This window comes from Trachurus japonicus, chromosome 17 (assembly GCF_045865225.1).
Source record: "Trachurus japonicus isolate A0001 chromosome 17, Traja_1.0".
Taxonomy (NCBI): domain Eukaryota; kingdom Metazoa; phylum Chordata; class Actinopteri; order Carangiformes; family Carangidae; genus Trachurus; species Trachurus japonicus.
In genome coordinates, this window is record NC_140923.1 from 15,588,051 (window position 1) to 15,610,524 (window position 22,474).

Sequence of the window (22,474 nt, forward strand, 5' to 3'; positions counted from 1 at the left end):
GACTTCACAGGTCGGAAAAACACGAGTTACAGGCTGCCCCGAACGCACCATAACTAGTCCTATTGGTCCTCGTCCCTACGTCACCACATTCACGCGCATCCCTTGGCTGCACACACAGAGAGGACTGCCCCTTTATGCCGTTCTCTCTCCTCATTGGATAAAGGTTGTAGGATACAAGTAGAGCACTGGAAAAGAGAGTAACGACACGCATTGGTCCAGTGGAAGCGCCTCCTGATGGCGGAATATGGGTATTGCAAAAGCGCCCAAGAACTGACAACTCTGCATTGTTGGTGAATGAGCAAGTGTGGTATTTTCAATAATTTAAGGACATTTATAGATCACCCACGTTAATAGCATCATTGAGGATCCTTTACAGATAAATATTAACACATAGGCTATAATAGGCAAGTAAAAAAAAAAAAAAAAAATAGTTGTCTACATTAATGTTTCAATCTACATTTTGTAATAAACAAATTATAAGTGTAATTTGATATGACCAAGACACTTAAAAACAAAAACACGGCCGTTTTCATCAATTTATAAGCAAGTGGGCAACACACATACATTGGAGTGAATGAGTTTTCTGGGCGCTTTTGCAATACCCACATCCTGCCACTAGGGGCGCAAAACCCCCCTTACCACGGGAGTCAATGGTGTCGCTACTCTCTTTTCCAGTGCTCGTCTAGGATACAAGGAAAGTTTTCTCCTCGGCTTACAGCAGAGCGGAGTGACTGACAGACTCGTGTTTGGGACCAAACACTCATGTAAGTGATTGCCTTCGGAAGATATAACTATTTAAGACTTATATTAACACGAAAATGTCGCTTAATTACTTTGGCCACCTCAAAAATTATTAATAATTTGACAGTACGAACTTTAGTGAGCTAACATTTAATGTCCAGTGTTTAGCTAATAACACATTAGCTTCGGCAGGTTAGCACAAGCGCATAACACATGCGCTTGTGCTAACCTGCCGAAGCTAATGTTAGCTAACTGCAGCTGGAGTACAGGGAAAAAGAGGCAGAGTGCAATAACTGCGCACTTACTGCGGTTTGGCTCAGTGTTGAGCGTGATTTTGTGCAATTTTTCATACCTCATATCTCTAAAATTGAGCAAAATTGACCGCTGACATTTTTACACAAGATGAAACATTTATTGACAAGTTCAAGTTTAAAAACCCTTACCACGGGAGTCAATGGTGGTGTCGCTACTCTCTTTTCCAGTGCTCGTCTAAAAGTTTTCTCCTCGGCTTACAGCAGAGCAGAGTGACTGACAGACCCGTGTTTCAGACCCAACACTCTATGTAAGTGATTGCCGTCGGAAGATATAACTATTTAAGACTTATATTAACACAAAAATGTCGCTTAACGTTACTTCTGCTTTAATTACTAACTTTGGCCACCTCAAAAATTATTAATAATTTGACAGTACAAACAAACTTTAGTGAGCTAAATTTTAATGTCCAGTGTTTAGCTAATGTGTTATGCGCTTGTGCTAATCTGCCGAAGCTAATGTTAGCTAATGTTAACTGCGCAGTTACTACGGTTTGGCTCAGTTTTGAGTGTGATTTTGTAGTTACTGCAATTTTTCATACCTCATATCTCTAAAACTGAGCAAAATTGACCGCTGAAACAGACAGTAAAAACATTTTACAAGATAAAACATTTATTGACAAGTTCAATTTCACAAAAAACTCAATTTGGACATTTCCCGTAGTTGCTGCGGTCTGGGTTAGCCGGGCTGGCCTCAGCTCTGCATCCGTTCACCAGTGATGTGGAGAATTTTATCTTAATTAAAATGATCTGTTTTGGTTTTTACGCTCTCGGGTCTCAGGTCTCAGTAAAATGAGCTGCTTGTCCACCCGGCCTCAGACCCCTGAGAACCAGAATCATAAATGATAAAGACACAAATATCAAATAAAAACTGAATTCAAAGCAAAATATAGGGTGAATTCAGGTATATTGGGACATCAGGTAATTTGGGACAGATAAGGAAAAACCATGCTTCCACTTGCCTTGAATGGGCTATGGCAAAGTTAAAGGTGCTGATACATTCCTTTGGATGTCTACATTAAAAGTCACATTAAATATTTTGGGTGACATCACCACACAGGGGGGTGGGGTCAGCATCAAACAGGAAGCTGACCCCAAATATCAGGAGGTAAGTGAATGTGAATGTGAAGTGATGTTCAAAAATAGGTCAGAGTGTTTTATCTCTTATTATGTCATGAGTTATCTTTATTTTATATATTTATATTTAACAAAATATAAAAATAAATGTATTTTTAAAAACATGCTTGCTTCTCCTGAGGTCAATAGTCTGCTCACAATATGTTTTAGGCTATTAAATCTGCTGTTTGTTGAAATGATATGTATATTTGGTTGATTTGGTTACAAATAACGAGATTATAAACAATACACAACATAAAAATAATAGGCTATAGGCCTAATATACATAAATAAGCAATCTATTAATGTCTTTTTTTAATGTAATTGCAGCTCCATGCAATATCCCATTGCACAAGCCTGTGTCCCAAATTACCAAACCTACTGTCCCAAGTTACCAAACAAGTTGCAAAAAAATAGTTTTGTGTCAAAACCTTTAAAATAGAGTGCTGTGCTCTCACAAAATAATTTTAGCACACAATTGTTTCACATAAAGAATGCAGACACCTAGAGGAATCCAGACACATCTCATTTGTTGGGTTATTTATTAATCTTGATGACAAAAAATGGCTCAGAAAGTGAATTTACAAAAATGGTCCCAATATACCTGAATTCACCCTTTGTATATAAAAATAAAAAGTTCTTATTTACAAAATGTGCAAAATACGTGATGAATTGATAAATCGTCTCAGATCTGCTCTCTCTGTTCTGTTCTGCTCTCCACCTCCTGGTTAAAAACCAGAGATGATAAAGCGTTTTCATTTGCTGGCCCTGATCAATGGACTTGATTAAATCTATAACAATCAGATCTTCTCAAATTACATCAAAGAAACCCCTCTCTTCTTTCTTCTTTAGCCTCTTAATTGTCAACATCTGACCACACTTCCTTTTTGTGCAATACATAGCCTTTTTTTTTTTTTTTTTTTTTAAGTATTATTAATTTACATAGGCTTTATCCTCTTATTTCTGCATGTGCTTTTTTTTTTCGTCGTTTGATTGTTATCATCATAATTTAGTGTTTCCTGTGCTCAGCTGTCTTTACATTGCAAATAGTTTTTTTTTTTTTTTTACCACCTGACAGTGGGATCAGTTTGTTGTGTAATCCAATAAGCTCCAGTCCGTATTTCCCCTGAAGCCCATCTGGCTCACTGGCAGGGTTTGTTTACTGGCGGAGAGGCTGGGAAGAAGGGGATCCTACAGGAGACTGTACAATCTACCTCTGTCTGTGCAAGAAGAAAAAGAAGAAGGAGAGGAAGGAGGAAAAGAAGAAAAGGAGGAGAAATAACAAGAAAACTTTAACCTAGCCTATATATCTCACCTATACTTTTCTCTTATTCTCGTGCATGCGGAGTCGACGTCGTAGCAGCCTATTATAGCAGACAGCTTGGACACAACTTGGAGCAAACATTTGACTTTTTTTTGTTTGCTCTCCTTTCTTCTAAATACCTGATAAAACAGAAAAAAAATTAAAAAAAGAGAGGACAGTGGAGTTGTTAGTAGTGCTGCTTCTGCTGCTGCTGAGCCAACGACGGACGGACGGACGGAGGGAAGACGGGACCGAGGAGCGGAGTGTCTGTCAGCTTCACCCCACAGTCCTCATTCAAATCTCGGCATTGACTGAGCTGGAGTTGTCGCCACCACCACCACCGGTTTGGAGCTTCGGCGAAAAGAAAGAAAAACAACCCAAAAACACACCGTATTATTTCACAACAAGCAAGGGAAAAGAAGTCAAAGAAGAAGTCAAACTGTGATGGTTTTTTTTTGTGCTCGCTGGAGGATTTGAGAGGATTTATTATTGTTATTATTCACGAAAAGACACGCTAACGTTACGCCACGCATGCCACAACAACCACCACCACCACCGAGGCAGCAGCAGCAGCAGCGAGAGGCTCCCTCCCAAAAAAAAAAAACCCTCCTGAATTAACTTCACGGTGGTTTTTTTTCACGCACGCACGTTTTTTTTTTATACCCCCATGCGTGTTTTTCTTTTTTGTGATTTTTATAAACAGCATACATGTGCATCATCACGGCGGTATGCTGCCTATGCGTGAGATTTGTCAAAGTTAAAATTTATTGAAAAAGGAGAAGGAGGAGGAGAAGGAGGGAGGGAGGTCGTGTCGTTGTCAAGCAGCAGAAGCAAAAAAAGCAAAAAAAAAAAAAAAAAACTTCATTCACTTGTTGTGGCCTGGTTCAGACTGGAGGCGGCTAATGTGGCTAAGCGAGCTAGCTAAGTTAGCTAGCTAGCTAGCTACCAGCGTTAGCTTAGCTTAGCTCCCTTTCTTTTAGCTCGGGCCAGCAGCAGCAACAATAACAAAGTCGGTGGGGTGTTTTTTTTAATTTTTTTAAATTTTATATCCACGCCACGGACGGACGAGCTCAACCACAGGCCCAATTTAATTCAATTCAAGCAACAAATGCACTTAAAGAAGAAGCGGACGAAGCAGCACTCGTGTGTCGTTGTGCTTTGACGTTGCTGCTTTTCTTCCATGAGGTGGCTAATAACTGTTAGCATCGGTAGCATCATCGGTGCTAACGCCTTGTGTGTGTGTGTGTGTGTGTGTGTGTTTGACTGAACTGAACTGAACTGAACACGTTGGACTCGATCCTCCGCCCATCTTCCGGGATGTCTTTTATTTATTTTTTGTTTACCTGTTGGGCGCACGCCGCAAAACAAAACCAGTTTCCTGAAGCTTGTTTCCACTCTTTTATAGTCTGAACTGGACTTGAAACTGTGTCCTGCTGCTGCTGCTGCTCGCTGTGGATTATTATTATTTCTCTCTTTCTTTCTTTCCTTTTTGAACCCCAGTGCTGGATGGTGTCTTATCCAGAGTCAGTGATGTGTCGCCGGACTTTGTGTTTTGTTTTGACCGCCGTCTGCTTTGTGATGAGCTGTCATCGAGCGACTGGAGAGAGTAAGTAACACTAATTAACTATTTTTTTTTATTGTTTCGTTTGTCTTTATTTAACATTAAAATGTAGTTTTACTTGTCTCATTAAAGTGACTGTTTGCTGCAGTGAACATGATGATGCAGCCTGCTGAGAAGTCATAATAATAAATAGCTGACCCACACTCATAATTTGATTAAAAAGATAAATACTATAAGTCATAGTCTGTCCAATATTGCACAATTTTCTGTTATTTACAATGAGATTTAAAATGATTGCAGATTTATTACCTGTTTTAAAACACTGGGTACATACATTGAATGAATTAATAATCTTTTTTTTCCCATTTTCATCGAAGATCCATACACTTTCAGTTCTCAAATAATTGTAAGAATAATTATTAGATCCTACTAAACACACATTTTAAAGTGTGTGCTGTTTCCAAATAGACAAAAAATGAAAAATAAAGATGAATAACCCATTAAGAAACACTATAAACAAATGAATGAGCAGTGAAGACACCCTGCTGCAATATTATCATACAGATATAGTTTTTTTTAATTGTTATTTGTTTTGTTTTGTTTGTGTTTTGTGGCTTATTTGATAAATGCACGTAGGCAGCAAGTTGTAGACAGTCACTGCATTGAAGGGACAAAGGTTAAAAACACTTATCTGCAAATTTGAGTCTGCACAGGGACTGTAAACAAAATGTTTTGTCCCAAATAAGTAAGTAGTCTGAGAATTCAGAAGAACTAATTGGCTGCTATTGTAGATTGGGAAGCCTTGGCTTGTAGCTGTGGTCAGTGCAGGAATGTAACAATAAGCCCTCTTTACAGCCACGGACAATCCCTTTATATTCACCAGCCAACCAGCCTGGGTGATAAGAATGAATGAACACATTTGCACTCACCCGGAGACATTTTAACGTTTCTCAGACACCACACTCACTGTTTAACACTTCTTTTTTTTTAATTATTATTTTAAACAAATTTTAGTTACACTTTGAGGAAATGTAGGCTATGGCAAACCTGTGGAACTACTCGCTTGTTTAAACATCTGTACAGTAATTGTGAGTTTAAACACAGACATCGACAGAGATCAAACTTCAGGTAAACATTACAATTTCCATACGTTTGTCCATATGCTGTATCAGGATTTTCTTTTCTTTTTTTTTAAAACTAATCATATGATTTGGTGAAGGGTAACTGTGATTTATAGGTGTTAATTTGTCAAAAAACAACTCTTTTTTGTTTTCTTTACTGCATAACTTATGATAGTTGGCCATTAGTTTGTGTTAATCCATCCATCATTGTTTTGTTTTCGATATTAAATACTTATTAAAAAGATCTGTCAGGAAGTTAGACCAATTCATTACCAAGATATTTCTACTGATTTATCTACCCATCTATCTTATCTCTTTGTTTAATCTTCCAATAACAGTGAAGAACTACTTACACAGTATCTTGCAGCGCCAGATGACGTCACTTTTAAATGTCTGGGTTTGTCCGACCAGCCGTCCAAAATCTATTTGAGATGCTATTTGAGAAGATTTTTTGGCATTTCTGCTTGAAAAATGGCCATTCATTGTGTGTACAGCTTCTTGTAAAAGCCACAGGCAATTTAGATGAGTGATTGACAAATGTCTTTGTACATTACAGTAGCTCTGTGGCACAATTTCCAAATATAAAATGCTCATATACTTGTATTCCTATTAACTTACAGTTATCTAAAATGTGTTAATTCATTAAATTCTCTGTTGTCTTGCACAAATCTTGCACATGTAAACAACCAACAGTGTTTTACTTATTTCATGTCATATGAACAGGAGCTCCTCCTCTTCAGCATGACAGGTTTGCCCACTGTCTGTGCAACTCACACACAGTGTTTAGCTTCAAAACAGCCATACTGCCCCAGCACATGGCTGTACTGTAGGTTGGGTCGCTGCTGGAGTTTCAGCAGCCGCTCACTCAGTCTGGGTACAAGAAAAAAGCACAGGCCTGCTGCGCTCTCACCTTTTGTCAGATTTTAAGATGAGGGGCGAATGGAGCGATGTCATCAAACCAGTTTGAGCGAGAATTTTAAGACATAAATCAAAAGCAAGTTGTGTAATTGCTCCGCAGCCGCCGCCACCGCCCCCCTCTCCCCTCTTCCCTTCCCCTGCCCCCTCCTCCCCTCCTCCCACTCCTCTCAGACTTGAGCGTGAACCACAGAAGGGAAGAGTGGAACCTGGGCCTCACACTGGCCGATTTCATAAGCCACGACTGACTGACTGACTGACTGACTGACTGACTGACTGACTGACTGACTGACTGACCGACCAGTGTCGAAGTCAGCTCGCTGGTCGCTGTCCAGCTCAGCTTGATGGAAAAATTCACTTAATAATGGAAGCTTATATTTAGCGGTGGCGTTAATTATTATTAATTTATTCAGCATCGAGTGGCAGCTGAAAAATATGAGAGGAGAGCCAGTCTTGTCCATGTACGTACGTGTCGTGTGCCTTGTTACATGCGGCATATTTCATACTGGCCCCTGGTCTGGGCCTCTCGTCGTGTACATTCAGCATGTTTCTGCTGCTGCTGCTGCTGCTGCTGCGTGACTTTGGAAAGACACAGTCAGTCGTAGTTGGTAAACTCCTCTTACTGCTGTTTTTATTTAAGTTGTCTCTCAAGTCCTCAAAGAATCCTCAAACCACCCTGAGGAAAACAAAAAAAATCATCTACTGTAGGATGAAAAGGATTTCCAACCTGTTTCTCAAGTTGTTCTGCTGTTTCCCAACACAGACGTTAACTGTTAATGACATATCTGTGCTCAAACTTTTTGAATATGCCACTATTTCCTGGGGCTGTTTGCCTGTTGGATTGTAAAACCTGTGGCATTTCAGGTTAATTCTGCTTTTAGTTCATGTATTTGAGTGAATTTTTAACATGTTAAAGTTATTTACAAACTTATATTTATGGTATTTGGTGTATTATCATCTTATCTTATGTGTGTGATTGTTTTATCATAAGTATTGTGATGAATGTTGCCCTGTCCTCTTGCGCCATGAGCTCACTGAGGTCACATTTGTTGCATTGGCTTTAAAGTTACTAAAAGAAAAGTATCATAAGTTATGTTGTCATAGAAAGTAATGTGTTGATATATTTTTCTTCTTATAAAAAAGTCATTTGTTCATTATCTGGATAGGAAGCAAATGCAACTTGGGAGACAATGTTGAAATCAGTGAGTGCTTTTTTAATGTCAAACATCAAAAGTAATTCAGTTAATGTAAAAAAAAAAAACAGCCTAAAACAAAAGAGTTGCCTCGTGAACCGTTGGAGATAATAAGAGGCACGTCCTGTGGTTAACATCCAGCTCGGTTCACCTCAGGTTCTGCGCTGAGGTCTCAGGTGGTTTGGTTGTCACACTGCAGCGTACGATAACATGTCACTTCACCAAGAGTGTCGAGCAGCAGGGGCTCGCCATGAAGCCGGCGAGCAGCTTGTTGCCGGGCGCCACTCAGGGCCACACAGCAGGTCTTGTAGGTGGGCAGATCTCCAACGACCTGGCGCCCTTGATTTACGCCTCCCGACAAGGAGAGCAATTGTAAGGTGATGAAACTGTCACCTCCCAACCACCTCTTCAGAAAACACTCAAACAGAAACAGTGCACACACACACACACACACGCACACACCGCTGCTGTCTCAAGTACCAAAGTCACGAGTGCCTTTGACGTGAATACAATAGAATGATTTTTGCACTTGTCACCCTCAGAAATGGCCGTCTAATCCGGGTTGACAGGTTCACGTCTTGGAAGTTATACACAAGCTGCCTGAAAACGGAGTATAATCAGACACACCTGCGCTCTTTCACTTCACGTCGACCACACACACACACACACACACAGGCGTCTCGTCGAGGAAGCCTTGTTGTGTGTCAGATCTTCACCCTTGACACCGTGCTCCTGTGAAAAGGAAATGTGCTTGTTATTGTGCTCTCACTCGTTAAAGGTAATGATTACCTCCGCTGCCACCGACGCTGTCCTCGATGCCCACGCAAACAACACTGATATGCGTTATGATTCAGCCCGTCAATTGGAGACTTTAGCATCAGTTGTTGTTCCGGCCTTGAAACTTGCCACTTTTAGTGTTGAATTACGCCGCCGTCTCGCAGGGGTTTTGAAAGTCACAGATGTCCCAAGTTTGAAAAAAAAAATGGAGACAAAGAGAAAAGATTGGCTTTGGATGTTTTTTATTTTTACATACCGTTGGTTTGTGTTTTTTTGCAAACCAGTAAAGAAAGAATGATGTGTAAGCAAAGGCAGCTGGTGGGCAACTGAATCACCAAATGATCCTTGGTCCAGAGCCATTTATCCACAGGATACACATCGCACAATCCCAAGAGGGAACTTTGTGGTTTTTTATACGCTCCCTCTTTTACTCGATTGCGCTCTATTTAAAGGCCGGGGCCCTGAATTACTCTGGTTTAATTTTATTCCCCCAGCCTTTTGTTCCTTGTGATATTGTTAATGTGCTGGGCTCGCCATGTTACCCCCTACCAAACAGCTGGCACATTCGATATCCTGCCCCCCCACCTCCACCACTTCCCCCCCTCTGCGCCTGCCTAGAAGTCATTTATAGGAGAGTCTATACTGTCGAGGACGGCCTTGACCCTCTAGCAATTTCCCAAGAAGATTGTGTCACTGAGATGTAGTAATGTCACTTTCCAACTGCTATAATATTCTGTCCCGTGCAGCTAAAGAGATGACAAACCGCTTATTAACTCTAATTACAGCCAGGAGCCTTTTGAAGTTGAATGTATGCAACAAGTTTCTTTCAGCTTTTAATGTTCAGTGTTTGCAGAATACCTTAAAACTGTGTAATGATTAGGTTTTTTACATCCCTTGTAGAGTGGATTACATCACATGCCAGTTTGGAAACAGTGTGTGTGAGCATGTATCTTGGTGACCTCGGCATTTTGTGGATTTTGCGGTCTGGTTTTTTAAGCCTAGGTTGGAAAACAACATAACAGCGAAACCTTGAAAAGGGAAGTGTTGCAATCACCGAGTGTTTGTGTTCCTGCGTGCTCATTGAGGCCTCGGTTCTCTGCGAGGCCTCAGCGATGATGTATAGTATATACGCCATCAGTTAAACAACCTACAGCCCTCACCTATACTCCCTCACAGGATCAGAGGCGTTGGTGTCCGTCGATGCTTGCAGCAGCAGAGAAAGCGTTGTGGATTTGTACATTATTATGCCCAGGAGCAGGTAGTGGACAGACGGTGAAGCTCTGACTCCTTTTAGTATAGTACAGTACTCAATACCTCAGAGTTATAATTGCGTACACGTTGATTTAAATTTAGAAACATCTTGTGACCTAAGCCTGACTTGCATCAAGCATTTTCACAATGGTATCTATCTGGATTTATTATCCGGACGACGTGTCATCATCGCCGCTGCCTTTACGTTTGGCATTACGCGATCTTGTTTACAGCTTGTCTGCATCGCTGTTCAAGACTGCGGCCCGGGGGGAAATTGTGCAAGAAGTCAGCTGTCTGTTAACATTTTAATCTTGTGGGTGGAGGTTACCTCCACCAAGTGTGATCACAAGTTGTATGGATTTCCATTACGCATGATGATGATGATCACAATCTGACCCAGACCACCTTCAGATGTCAGGTCATGCATTGGGTCCAGGCTGATCTGGCTGCATTCATTTATACTTTGCAAAAAGGTGCAAAGAGATATGCAGACACAGATTGTATTCTGTTATACTTATGTAAATGAGCCCTAAAAGATAATGTTGGTGGTGTTTTATCTATTAATAGTATTCTGCAGGCTGTGGTCATCATAGTACAGGAATGTATCACCCAGTGCAATTGGTTGATTTTGAAATGATTAAGATTGAGATTAATGTTTTATACTACTCTACTGTTTCCCCTTGTTGGAGAGATTTATCAAGACTTGAATTGGTCCTTAATCTTGCAGCTGTCCAAGGTTTTATAACCTAGTATCATTTCATCCATAGCACTTTAAGGACTCCTCTTCCCTACAGGCTGACAGTTAAAAGTCACATCTGACAAAGGCTGTTCAGTGATTGTAGATAACTGCACCTTGAGTTTGGATTAATGTGGCAAACTACGATTTCCAAGGTCAAGAGTGAATCATAATAGACTGGTTTGTGTCATCAAAGTAACTATACGTACGTAATAATATACAGTATATCTTTTGCTTGCACGTTCCACAACTTGTCGAGGTTAGCAGGATAAATTAATTGATGACTCGGCACCGTTCGTTGTATCTGTTACTTACTACTGCTAAAAAAGACAAAAACAACACCAACCCTAACCTTTAAACTTTGAATGTAAGCCATGCTGTTATCATTGACAGACCTCTCTTTGCCCAGAGTGTTGCTGAGATGGCAAACCATCACACTGGTCCTTTTTAATCAACCCCTTAAAAGTTCATCTGTCTCCGAGGAGCAGGACGTGATAGAGATGGATAGAATCCAATGGCATCAATCAATAGATCCGCTCCTCTAATGACTCTAATTGACAATTCGGAGCAGCACCATTGCTGTGTTTGGCTGTCGGGGCTCAAAGTGAGTGATGCATGGATGGCTGCAGCCGGCCTTGTTGCAGTAGTAACCTTTGTGTTTTTTTTTTTCTTTTCTTTTCTTCCTCTTCCTCAACAACGCAGGGAGTATTTAAATTCTGGGAAGCACCTAGTTTGTTTTGCTTGAGTTGTGTCATGTCATCACAGACTGAGCTGTTTCACTCTAAAACAATAGAAAAAAACTTTTGTTGTGTGTGTTTTTTTTTTGCAGCAAAGTTCCTATTTCTGCCAAAGTTTTGTTCCTAAACTAAGTACTCGCACATGGAGAAGTCAGCGCAGCCAGTTCTTTCTCTGCTGCTGCTGCCGCTCTAAAATTCCTCACTTACACACCAGGGTTGCCATGTTCCAGTTTCCAATGTGAGCTACTATCGGTACGGCTGGAGTGTATTAGATTCTCTATTGGGAATGTGGTGCTAAAAATACAGGCTGAAAGTGTACACTGATAGGAGCCTGGACTCACCGCCCTGTTATGATTCGCCTTCTCTCCACAGGGTCACTCAGTACTCTGCTGGCTGACTTTACTGCAGCTACACAACCACCGTCCCCTTGTATTGTTTGCTGCCTGCGCTCCTTTTGTTCGTTAAACTGTTTTGTTTGACTCCGTGTGGGGGGTCTTGTATTAAAAAAAAAGAAAAGAGCCAGGCCGTTTACAGTTGTAAATGTGCTCCTTGACAGATCTACAGTAGGCTTCATTTGCTCCTCTGGCGTTTTTGTCGTCAGTTTGATAGGAAATGTTTCACTTGGAGGTGGATGTGTGAAGGTTTGTGGCGTGCCGTTCATGCTTATACAGTTCGGCAAAGCTCCCAACACCACAAAGAAGTGGAGCTGTGGATCTAAATGTAGTTTAAAAAGAGAAATGTTTCTTTTTGATGAGGGCAAGCTGCCTTTTAATAGGCTGCAGTCTAAAGATGTTTAGCCTGTATTTTACACAAACCCTCAAAGCTATAGAGGCCGAACTCTGGGTAATTGCTGCAAAGTGAGCTTTTGGGTTAAGGTCATGGAATGAAAACCTCGTTGTTTGGACACTCAGCGATTGGACACTGTGTGTGTGTGTGTGTTTGTGTATGCAGGTTGCCTTGTACTGTTATGCAACAGAAAGTGTAAAATGAGCTGCTGCCATAAAGAGGTGCACGCCTAGCTGTTATACTTCTTCCCCACATGGCTGACCAGTTGGCCCGATGCGCCCATCTCAACGGTGGGTTGCTCGGTAAACAAATACAGACCTCTCACCAGGCAGCAAACCCCTCCAGCTGCACCCAGGACTTGTGAACTGTAAAGCCGCCGGGGCTGGAATGTCCCACGATGCACCTGCAAAAGGGGAAAATTTCTTTATGACCGTCATTACTTGTGTTATGTCACACAGACAGCAAATGCTCAAGAGGTTCGCTGACTTCCAGAAGTGAGAGAGCTGAGAAAATCCTCATTACTGTCAACGCCCCTCATGCAGAACTCCCCGAGGTTGATATAATGCAGACGGTTTCACTGTGTTATTATCTAACAGCAGCTGAACTGTTTAGACTGATCAGGAACTGAAACAATTAGTTGGTTGATTAATTAGCTCATTTAAAGAATTAATTGATTAAACAATGACAATTTTGGAAAAAACAAAACAAAAATGTGATTTTGTTCTAGCTTCTGAACTAAGATACTTTGGCCCCTTCTCTGTTATAAATATTACTGAATAATATTGAGTGCTTATATTTAAATATTACTGAAGTTTGTGCTGTTAAATTAACAAAAGTAATTTGAGCTATAGTGGGTTTTGGTATTGATTATAGTACATGTGATATTTTGTGTGGTGATATTTTATTGATTCATGGATGCATCTGTATGTATTGATCTCTTATTATATAAATTGTTATGTACATGTGTACCTTTTTATGACGGTATTGATCAGTCTGTGTTTGACAATTCCACTTTGCTGGAGGAAAAAATGATTGAAGTGAGAGGTGGAGACCGACCTTTATCTTATTAGACAAAATGGATGTAGACAGAGTTTTCCTTGCAGGACATAATTTGCAGTCATGATATGTCGCAATGTGTCACAAAGTATGTTATTGGAAACTCTGGGCATTGCAAAGTATCACAAAATTGCAACGATATTGTATTCTGACTTATTTGTCTTATAACAATATTGTATTCTGGTGATTTCAACTGGTAGCTTTCATTGGGCTCAATGATTACTTGGGAAAAATCAAAGATGAATGATCTGAAACCACAGATCTACGTAAACCTCTTGCGCTGCTTCATTGTGATGTAGCAGACTTTGACTGACTGAGACAGTCGATATGTAAACCGTCTGCGCAATTGCATAGTTTTGGGAATTTCTCATCAAACCAGTTCATATGTCTGGGTGAGCACTGACAAAGCCACAAATCTACTACTGCTGCAATACACAAGCGTAAGTGCTTCAATTCCCCTCACAGACAAATATTTTTAATGCATTAGCTAATGTTTTTTATGGTCTTGAGTTACAGAAGCAACTCCACAAATCAACCAAGTGTAACCAAGGATGAGCACAGCCTCACGCTGATGACAGCGCTCCATATTTGACAGTGGCGCTCTGCCAGATATGTGGTTGCTAAACAAAATGTCATTGAAGATGGTCTGGTCTTCATCAAAGGCGGAGACATAACCACATATTTTTCAGAAGAATATTCCCTCAAATTACCAAAAGATCTATTTTTTCTCCTCCTCTTTGAGACCGTGTCTGACTTCTTCAACCCTGTTTTTCCAGTTTGCAGAGCAGACGTCTTGCCTAACGCATCGGTCACATGCAGCAGTTGTAATCTGCCAACAACTGCGCCAGATTAATTGTCTAAAGGGAGAGCAGTCTCTGTTCACATCCAAGAGTTGTACTATTTCTGTTGTGCTGCTGTTTTGTTGACCACAGGACTTAACGGTGCATCCGAACCTGTTCACAATGAACCGTTTGAGCAGCGTTTAGATTCTTTTTTTCTCGTTTATCATAAATAATTGATATTTAGTGTCTCTCCTATTCTTGTCTCCTCAGTTTGTTCGAACAAGGACATCCGGAACAATGTGACCAACCTGCGGTCGCTTGAGAACTGCACTGTGATCGAAGGCCACCTGAAGATCTTACTCATGTTCAGGACCAAGCCAGAAGATTTCCGGGGCCTCAGTTTTCCCAAGCTGAGGGTGGTCACAGACTACCTGCTGCTCTTCAGGGTTTACGGCATGGAGAGTCTCACCGACCTCTTCCCCAACCTGACAGTCATCCGAGGCAACAACCTATTCTTCAACTATGCCCTGGTGGTGTTCGAGATGCTCCAGCTGCGAGAGATCGGCCTCCAGAGCTTGATGAACATCACCCGAGGAGCCGTGAGGATCGAGAAGAACCCCGACCTCTGCTATCTCTCCACCCTGGACTGGTCCAAGGTCCTGGACTCGGTTGAAGACAACTACATCATGGCCAACAAGAACGACAGAGAGTGCGGAGACGTGTGTCCGGGGGCGGCCATCGGGAAGACGACCTGTCAGACGACAACCATCAACGGCCACTTCAGCGAACGCTGCTGGACGCAGAACCACTGCCAAAGAAGTAAGCAGCCGTTTGTTACTGTTCTCTGACACTCGTGCAATAATAACAGTGATATTTGTGCTCTGTCATCACTGATGGTAGAACTGAAATCTGCACACAAAAGCACCAAGCACTACTTCAAAACCATATCTTCTGTTATTTAAAGGGATAGTTTAACATTTTGGCAAATTCGCCTATTGCCATAATCCCTACAGTCATAGCAGTAGGTTCATTACCTTTAATTATCGGTGCATGTTGTTGTGAGAGCCACGGGGCAGAGATGTGAGCTGCCCAGCAAACGCAGTGGAGGTGAACGATACAGGTCTCCTGTCCCTTAAAACTCATCAAATATATAATCCAACAACTCCAAAATGCTCTCGTGGAAAAGTTGTGACTGGCACATTCACCACGCTATGAAATAATCATGTATAATTATATAACATTACGAGACATGAAGCAAATTCTCAGAACTGCTTAAGCTCACTCCGCCCTGCAGCCGTGTCTGAAATGTAGTTCCGGCTGCATTTGCCTCGAAAACAACTCTGTCTCTCCTAATGTTACATTATTATCTCATAGCGTGGTGAATGTGCAGGTCACAACTTCTCCACCAGAGTGTTTTGGAGTTGTTGGATTGTGTATTTGATGAATTTGATGAGGAACAGGGGACCTGTACCATTCACCTCCATTGTGTTCGCTGAGCAGCTCACGTCTCTGCCCCACTGATCTCAAAACAAACATGCATCGATAATTAAAGGTAATGAACCTACTGCTATGACTATTTATGGTGAATTTGCCAAAATATTGAACTATCCCTTTAACTTACTCTAACTGATATTACAGACGATCTTAAACGCCTCTCTCTGTATAATTTCTTTAATAATTAATCGGTCTATATCAATGTGACATACAGTGAATTTTCACAATCAATACAGCGACTAGGCCTGGGACGATAACCAATTTTGCTGGACGATATATTGTCCCACAAATTATTGACGATAAACGATATTATTGACACATTTTTTTGAGAACAAATTAAAGCAGATATCAGTGGCAGGGCCGTTTCGGCTAATGCTGTGTTCAAGGCAGGCTTTTGAAACCGTAAGTTACAGCTTCAAGTCACAACTACGACTTGGTAGCGTTCCAGGTAACCCGTAGCTCGTGTTTTTACCGTCCTGTTGTCTGTGAAAGTTCCCTATAACGGCCACTCGTAACTTCCGACCCGTGAACTCGTACCAGATCGAACTGGTATGACTTCACAGGAAGGAAAAACACAAAGTACGAGTTTCCTTGAACGCACCATGAGTTAGCAGCCCCCGCCCTTGTCAGGCATCAATTGGTCCTCGTGCTACGTCACCACATTCACGCGCATCCCTTGGCTGCACACACAGCCCTTCATGCCGTTCTCTCCCCTCATTGGATAACACTTGTATCCCACAAGGAAAATTTTCTCCTCGGGTTACAGCAGAGCAGAGTGACGGAGAGACTCGTGTTTAGGCTGAAATACTTCATGTAAGTGATTGCTGACGGAAAATAGGACTATTTAGGACTTATATTAACAAAAACATTCCACTGATATCTGCTTTAACCACTAATATAATAATAATATTTCATAATAATGTAAGTAGACCCTTTTAAATGCGATAAACTTTTATTTCTCATGAGTATTTTTTTTTTAACCATTGTAATTGGAATGACAAGAACTTATATAGCTACCATCCTAAATAAATAAAATAAACAAAAAATAATAAACAGTGCAGCTCTTCTGTCCAATAACGTTATACACCTGAAGCTCCACTTTTCATTCAAACAAACTAATATGACTTCCACAGGTGTAAGATTTCATCAATGAGACTAGCATTTATCTCCTAAAAAGTATTAAACCAGCCGGCGGTAAACCTCTAAAAACCTGCTGATAAGTTTTAGTTGTTTGCTCCCCCAATGACGGAGGTTGACCGGCCCGTGAGCTGCTGCAGACTGTGGGAAGCCCCGCTCCTCCTGCTCACTGCTACCACATTAGCTCCAAAAACGTCAGAGGAAATCTCCCAACAGGCGATATGTGGATAAACTGACCACAGACTGGGGCTCTAAACTGTGACTTTCTCGCATGAAAAAATATTAAAACTTTATAAAGTGACGTGTTAACAGCGCGGCAGCAAGAATTACGGTAAAATAGCTTTTTAGCTGCTTAGCTTTACAGCTGGCGCTGCCGGTTGCTGAGAAATGCATTCTGGGAAACAAAGATCCTGGATGACTGAAAAGAGGGTTCACTCCTTTCATTCTGCTATGAAACAAACGGCCCAGGTGCTGAGACCGATGCACAGAGTGAAGCCTCTTGTCATCCAGCCTGGTTGGAGGCCAGAGACCAAAACAAATACGTGCGCATGCACATGGCGATTTATCGAGGCCGGAAAAACTATCGAGTTCATTTTCATTTATCGTGCGATTAATTGATTTATTGATTATCGTCCCAGGCCTAACAGCGACTGAATGTTAGATTCCCTCTTGGAGCCGTCGTGATGCATCGTATCTCCGCCCTGGTTCGGTGCTAAACGCCACTCAGTGGTTAAACGATCAACTGTTAATTACATTTTGACCGATGGGCTCTTTGTATCTTCTGGTGTACTGTTAACTAAATGGTTTATTGACTGATCACTAATTACTTGCCGCTGTTACATTACCAACATTATAAAACCACTGGAAGTAACCACATCAACATTTCCTGCCAAATAACTCGCTCTCCAAGGCTTTCAGCCGTATTTTATGGGCTTCATCAGTCGTCATCATGTTCAGGTTGAGGCTGTGATGCTAAAAAAGTTAATGAACTTTTTCCACTATAACTATTTAAATAACAACTTTAGTAAATTCCCTACTGCTGCTGTTAATGTCATATGATGTTTTTTTTTCTTTTTTACCAGTGGGTAGTCACATTTCCTTGTGCAGCTCTTTTCAGCTACTTTCCATCAACACATCATAATTTCCATTCCACTTTGCTTTTACCACACATCTAACCAGTCTTAACGTTTACAGAGTTCAACTCTCCAATTGAACCAAATAAAACCTGATGTGGGTCACTGTTTAAAACAAAAATAGTTCTTTGTTCAAGTCAGATTTTAATGATGAATCGCAGCTTTAAAGCTGTTTTGTAAAAAAAAAAAAAACTTTGGTGTGTCCCGTTTTAGTAATGAAATGTCAGAGCTGTGTCATGTGCTCAGGTTTAGTAAAGTAGGCCAAGTTCTGTGTCAACGCAGCTTGAACCGTACTCTAATGTGACGCAACGCCTCACCAGTTAGTCTGAGTGTTTACTCTCAATAAACTGTAGTACTGTCACTGCTCATGCTGCGTGGCGGAGGCGAGGAGTGACGACCGCGATGGGCTTCATGGCACATACGAGGGCAGCCTGTTTGACATGTGCTGTTTTCCCTCCTATGTTCTGGCTTTTTATTGTAAAACAACAAGCCCGCCCCCTTTTTCACACTGTTGAAAAGGTTCAAGTTCGAGTACGGAGGAGAATTTTGCGCATGGGTGCCGTCTGAACACCCCGGCTCGCACCGTTGCGCAACACTGCGTACATTAACTTTACAGTTCTTTTGAAGCAGTCGCTCTTCAGGTCTGTCTTGTCCAGCTCTTATTAATGCTTGTTGTTTTGGTGTAACGGGTACAGCAGTTTCTGCATAGGGCAAGGAGCAAGAACCAGAAGAGTGCTATTAGTATTAATAGTTTTTTTCCATTAATGACTCTGTGCTAGAAGTGAATGCTTGTAGTCATCACAAATCCTTGAAGACATTTTTACAGAATAGGCCCAGAAGGCCAAGGTCAAACTGTGGTAATGTGGTGAATGTCAAGGCGGAAGTGTTATATAAAAAAAGAAAAAAAAAGTCTCACATAAGATATGATCTCCTAATTGTGTGCCATTTTCTGCGGATGAATTAACACCAGATGCTGACTGGCAAGCGCTCATCCCCAGCAGTCATGGGCTTGCATTCGGCACGGGCAGGGCCTGTGGTCTTGTGGTCTGGGACCTGCGGTTTTTTGCCTACTTTCACTAAAGCATGAAAAGACCCGTTAAGCCCCAGCTCCAACCACAGGACAGAGTGCAAGGCATTCGGTGTTCTCTTCAAATGTACCCTGTTGGTGCTTTTTATAGACCAACTGTAGCTCCGAGAGCGAGCTGCTTGTTGCATTCTTTCTCTCTGTCGGTCCACGGCTGCTGCTGCTGCGACTGTAATGATTTTTTATTTTAACACGGCTTCAGACTAACTTCCAGTACCACTAGTGCTCCCCACAGACACGTTTTAGGAGAACAAGCACAAAATTTAGGAGCAACAGTTAAACTTAAACGCAAAGCCTCCATCTGAACTCTATTACTGATGAATGCTCTGGTAATTAACTGACTATTTGTTGCCTTACCGGAGCATTTACACAATCTGAAGTTGTGCTACTTTTACAAATGTAAACATTACATAACTTAAACACTGGATGTGCTGGCCAAACTAAATATGCTGTCTATGCTTTTTGATGCATAGACAATTTTCTTATTCTTTGGTTCTGTCATGAAGCACAGAGAAGTGAAATCCTTCTGATCTTCTTTTTTAATGAATGCATGCGGATGAACTGCAAACATGCTGCGTCACTGCTTTAAGTCGGATCCACTTGAACTCTGTTCTGTCAACAGTTCGATGCGACCCCTGGATTTAGTGAAAAAGGCAGCAGCTCTTACTATTGTCGTCGTGCTTCCTGCTTTGGAGGCGTTGCACCTCAATCAGTGCATTTGGCTCGACATAGTTCGCGCTACGTGCCGTCGCTGTTGTGCTTCATGTGTGTTTTTATGTGTTAAAGTTTGTGATTGAGTCGGAAAATGTAGTTTTGAGCGTGTGCTCTCTGCTCTCTGCACAAAACCACCTGTTGATTCCTCATCTGAATGTTCCTCAGCCGAAGTTCAGCGCTGTGGTGTCACAGCAGGGACTCGATGATGACGACTTCATAACAGCTTCAACCTTTTGGAAAATATTTTGTCATGCTGTCACAAAAAAAAGAGAAATCAAAGTCACCTTGTCAGCTTTTTAACCCTTTCATGCACAATAGATAGAACTCAAATAGAGAGTTGAACAACTCAAAAGTTGTGATGTCGTTGTGCTTCGACTCTTTAGTGTTGCAGAGGACAGGCAGTGGTTAAGTGCAGTTGGTGCCAGGGGTGACTGTAGGTCATGCACACTTTTCTGTAGTCTGCCCACCAGCAGAAAACAAAGCTGCAGAACCACGAGGCTTGGCTTAGCTCCCGTGTTTGGAGTCACAACCCATTTCCCTTCCCTGCTTCTATAACAGGGGTAATTTGAGCTTCTCCCAGAGCAGCCACTACTAATTTCCCCCTCCTTTTTACACCAAATTGGGTGCGTCCGTTCAGCAAAGTGGCAAAGCAAGGTTGCAGGAGATGCTCATTATCAAAGCTGATTAGATTTGGCTTACAGGCGCACACAAACACACACACACACACACACACACACACACCATGTCAGCAGCTGTAATAGCAGCAAACACAAGAAGGCATCGTCCTCGAGCATCATTGTCATTTCGGAAATGTAGTCTTTGAAATTTTGCACAAATTTGGCCCACAGTGTTAGAGAGAGAGGCACAGACACAACTTCTCCTCAGACCAAATACACTGCTGCTTACATTTGGGAACTTATGGATACTTCATAAAACCATAACTGTTCATTTATTTCAGTACACATCCGCACCAAACGACACACTTACTGTAGTTCAACCCCCAAACACTGCAGTTGTCTGTCTTCCCAGGAAGTTGTGCTCTCTCGCCGACGTTTATCTGCATAACTGCTCGGTGATATCTCATCTCACACACACACACACACACACACACACACACACTGTCCAGACTTTACAGTATGTAGCTTTCTGCTGGGTTCGTTCCCAAGGATCCTCCTGTTTGTCTGCCTCTCCTCTAGACGCCCTCTGCAGCACCGTGTCCTTGGCCTCTGTTTGGACTACATAGACGGCCCAAAAATGTATAACACGACAACACACATAATTGGGTCCAGAGACAGAGCACAGTACGCATTAAATGTTCCCCTTCCTGATTAGTTTAAACTGTCTGGGCTTTTTGGTGTTCAGCCTCCAAAAAGGAAGTATTATTGTTAATAGTCAATATTCTTTTTTAGCATCTAAAGTCTGTTGCATAAACATAAAACAAAACAGGCCGTCATTTCCTTTTTAAGATTGAGTTGAAATGATGAGCTTGTGAAGGGAATTAAGTCTATTTTCTTTTAATGAAGTCCTATTTCTTACCAGCTCTGTTGAGGATAATGAGCATTTGATTATGGTTTGGTAACGGCTTTTTTTTGGTGCCACAGCTTTTTTTTTGGCTGTTATCGGTTATCGGCTTAGGCTGAGCTGTGAAACCAGGCTGACGGCTGAATGAAATGTTAACTGTTGAACTCAATAAGAAATCAGGAGCTTATCTGCTGACAAAATGTCCACCTGTCCATCAAATTTAGTATTTTTTTTTCTCCATTAATTATTTTTAGGAGCCATTTTCTGTTATAGAGTTGGCAGTAGTGACAGGAAGGAGAGATGGGGAATGACTTGGAAAAGATTTGGAGAAGTTGAGGTTCAAGTTCGGTGCCATAAAAACCCACTTCTTATTCAAATATGTGGAAAATGTCAGTGGAAGTAAGAATTTGTTTTTCTTAGTATTTTTATAGCACACACGGCACGTTGGATTACTGTGAAATTGAATCCAATAATGTTGTCTTTTATTATTCTTGCTTAGTTCATTACATTTGTGAATATAATTTCTTCCCTGTTACTTTTTAACTTTGCCCTGTGAGATGCTTCAGGTGAATAAGAGGCTTTTTCAACCATTTATGAATTGAAATGTATATGTAGGAGGAAATTTGCTTTTAATGTTGTTTCCCCAAGACATGCATTGTATGACATTATAATGATTGTGGATTATGCGCACAAGTGGAGTTTCTGGTCTTACTGGTTTATACTGGTGTTTTACTTCAAAAAGTGAAGAGAAATAGTGATATATGAGAATTGGCCATATTATCCCTGTTGGTTTTCCATCATACATGGTTGGTGTACTTTAATTTCATGTCATTTCTTTATTTTCCTTGTGTAACTATGAACAGTACCAAACATTAAAAACACCATACAAATGGACTAGACAGTATATACAAACAAAACAAAATAAAATTGTACGAGTACAAGGAGGGACAGGAAGAAGCAAAGTTATCATATCCTGCCCTTACCTTTACAGTCTCATACAAGTAT

At 41.3% G+C, this 22,474-nt stretch overlaps 1 protein-coding gene across 1 annotated transcript in view; it reads left to right on the top strand.

Moving 5' to 3' along the window:
• The first annotated feature begins 3,335 nt into the window (after positions 1-3,335).
• Positions 3,336-22,474, top strand: part of insra (insulin receptor a) — a 78,517-nt gene continuing 59,378 nt past the window's right edge. The window contains exons 1-2 of the mRNA XM_085806002.1: positions 3,336-5,077; positions 14,657-15,205. Of these exons, the coding sequence (XP_085662128.1) occupies positions 4,978-5,077; positions 14,657-15,205 (649 nt within the window). The 5' untranslated portion in view covers positions 3,336-4,977. The remainder of the gene's footprint in view (positions 5,078-14,656; positions 15,206-22,474) is intronic.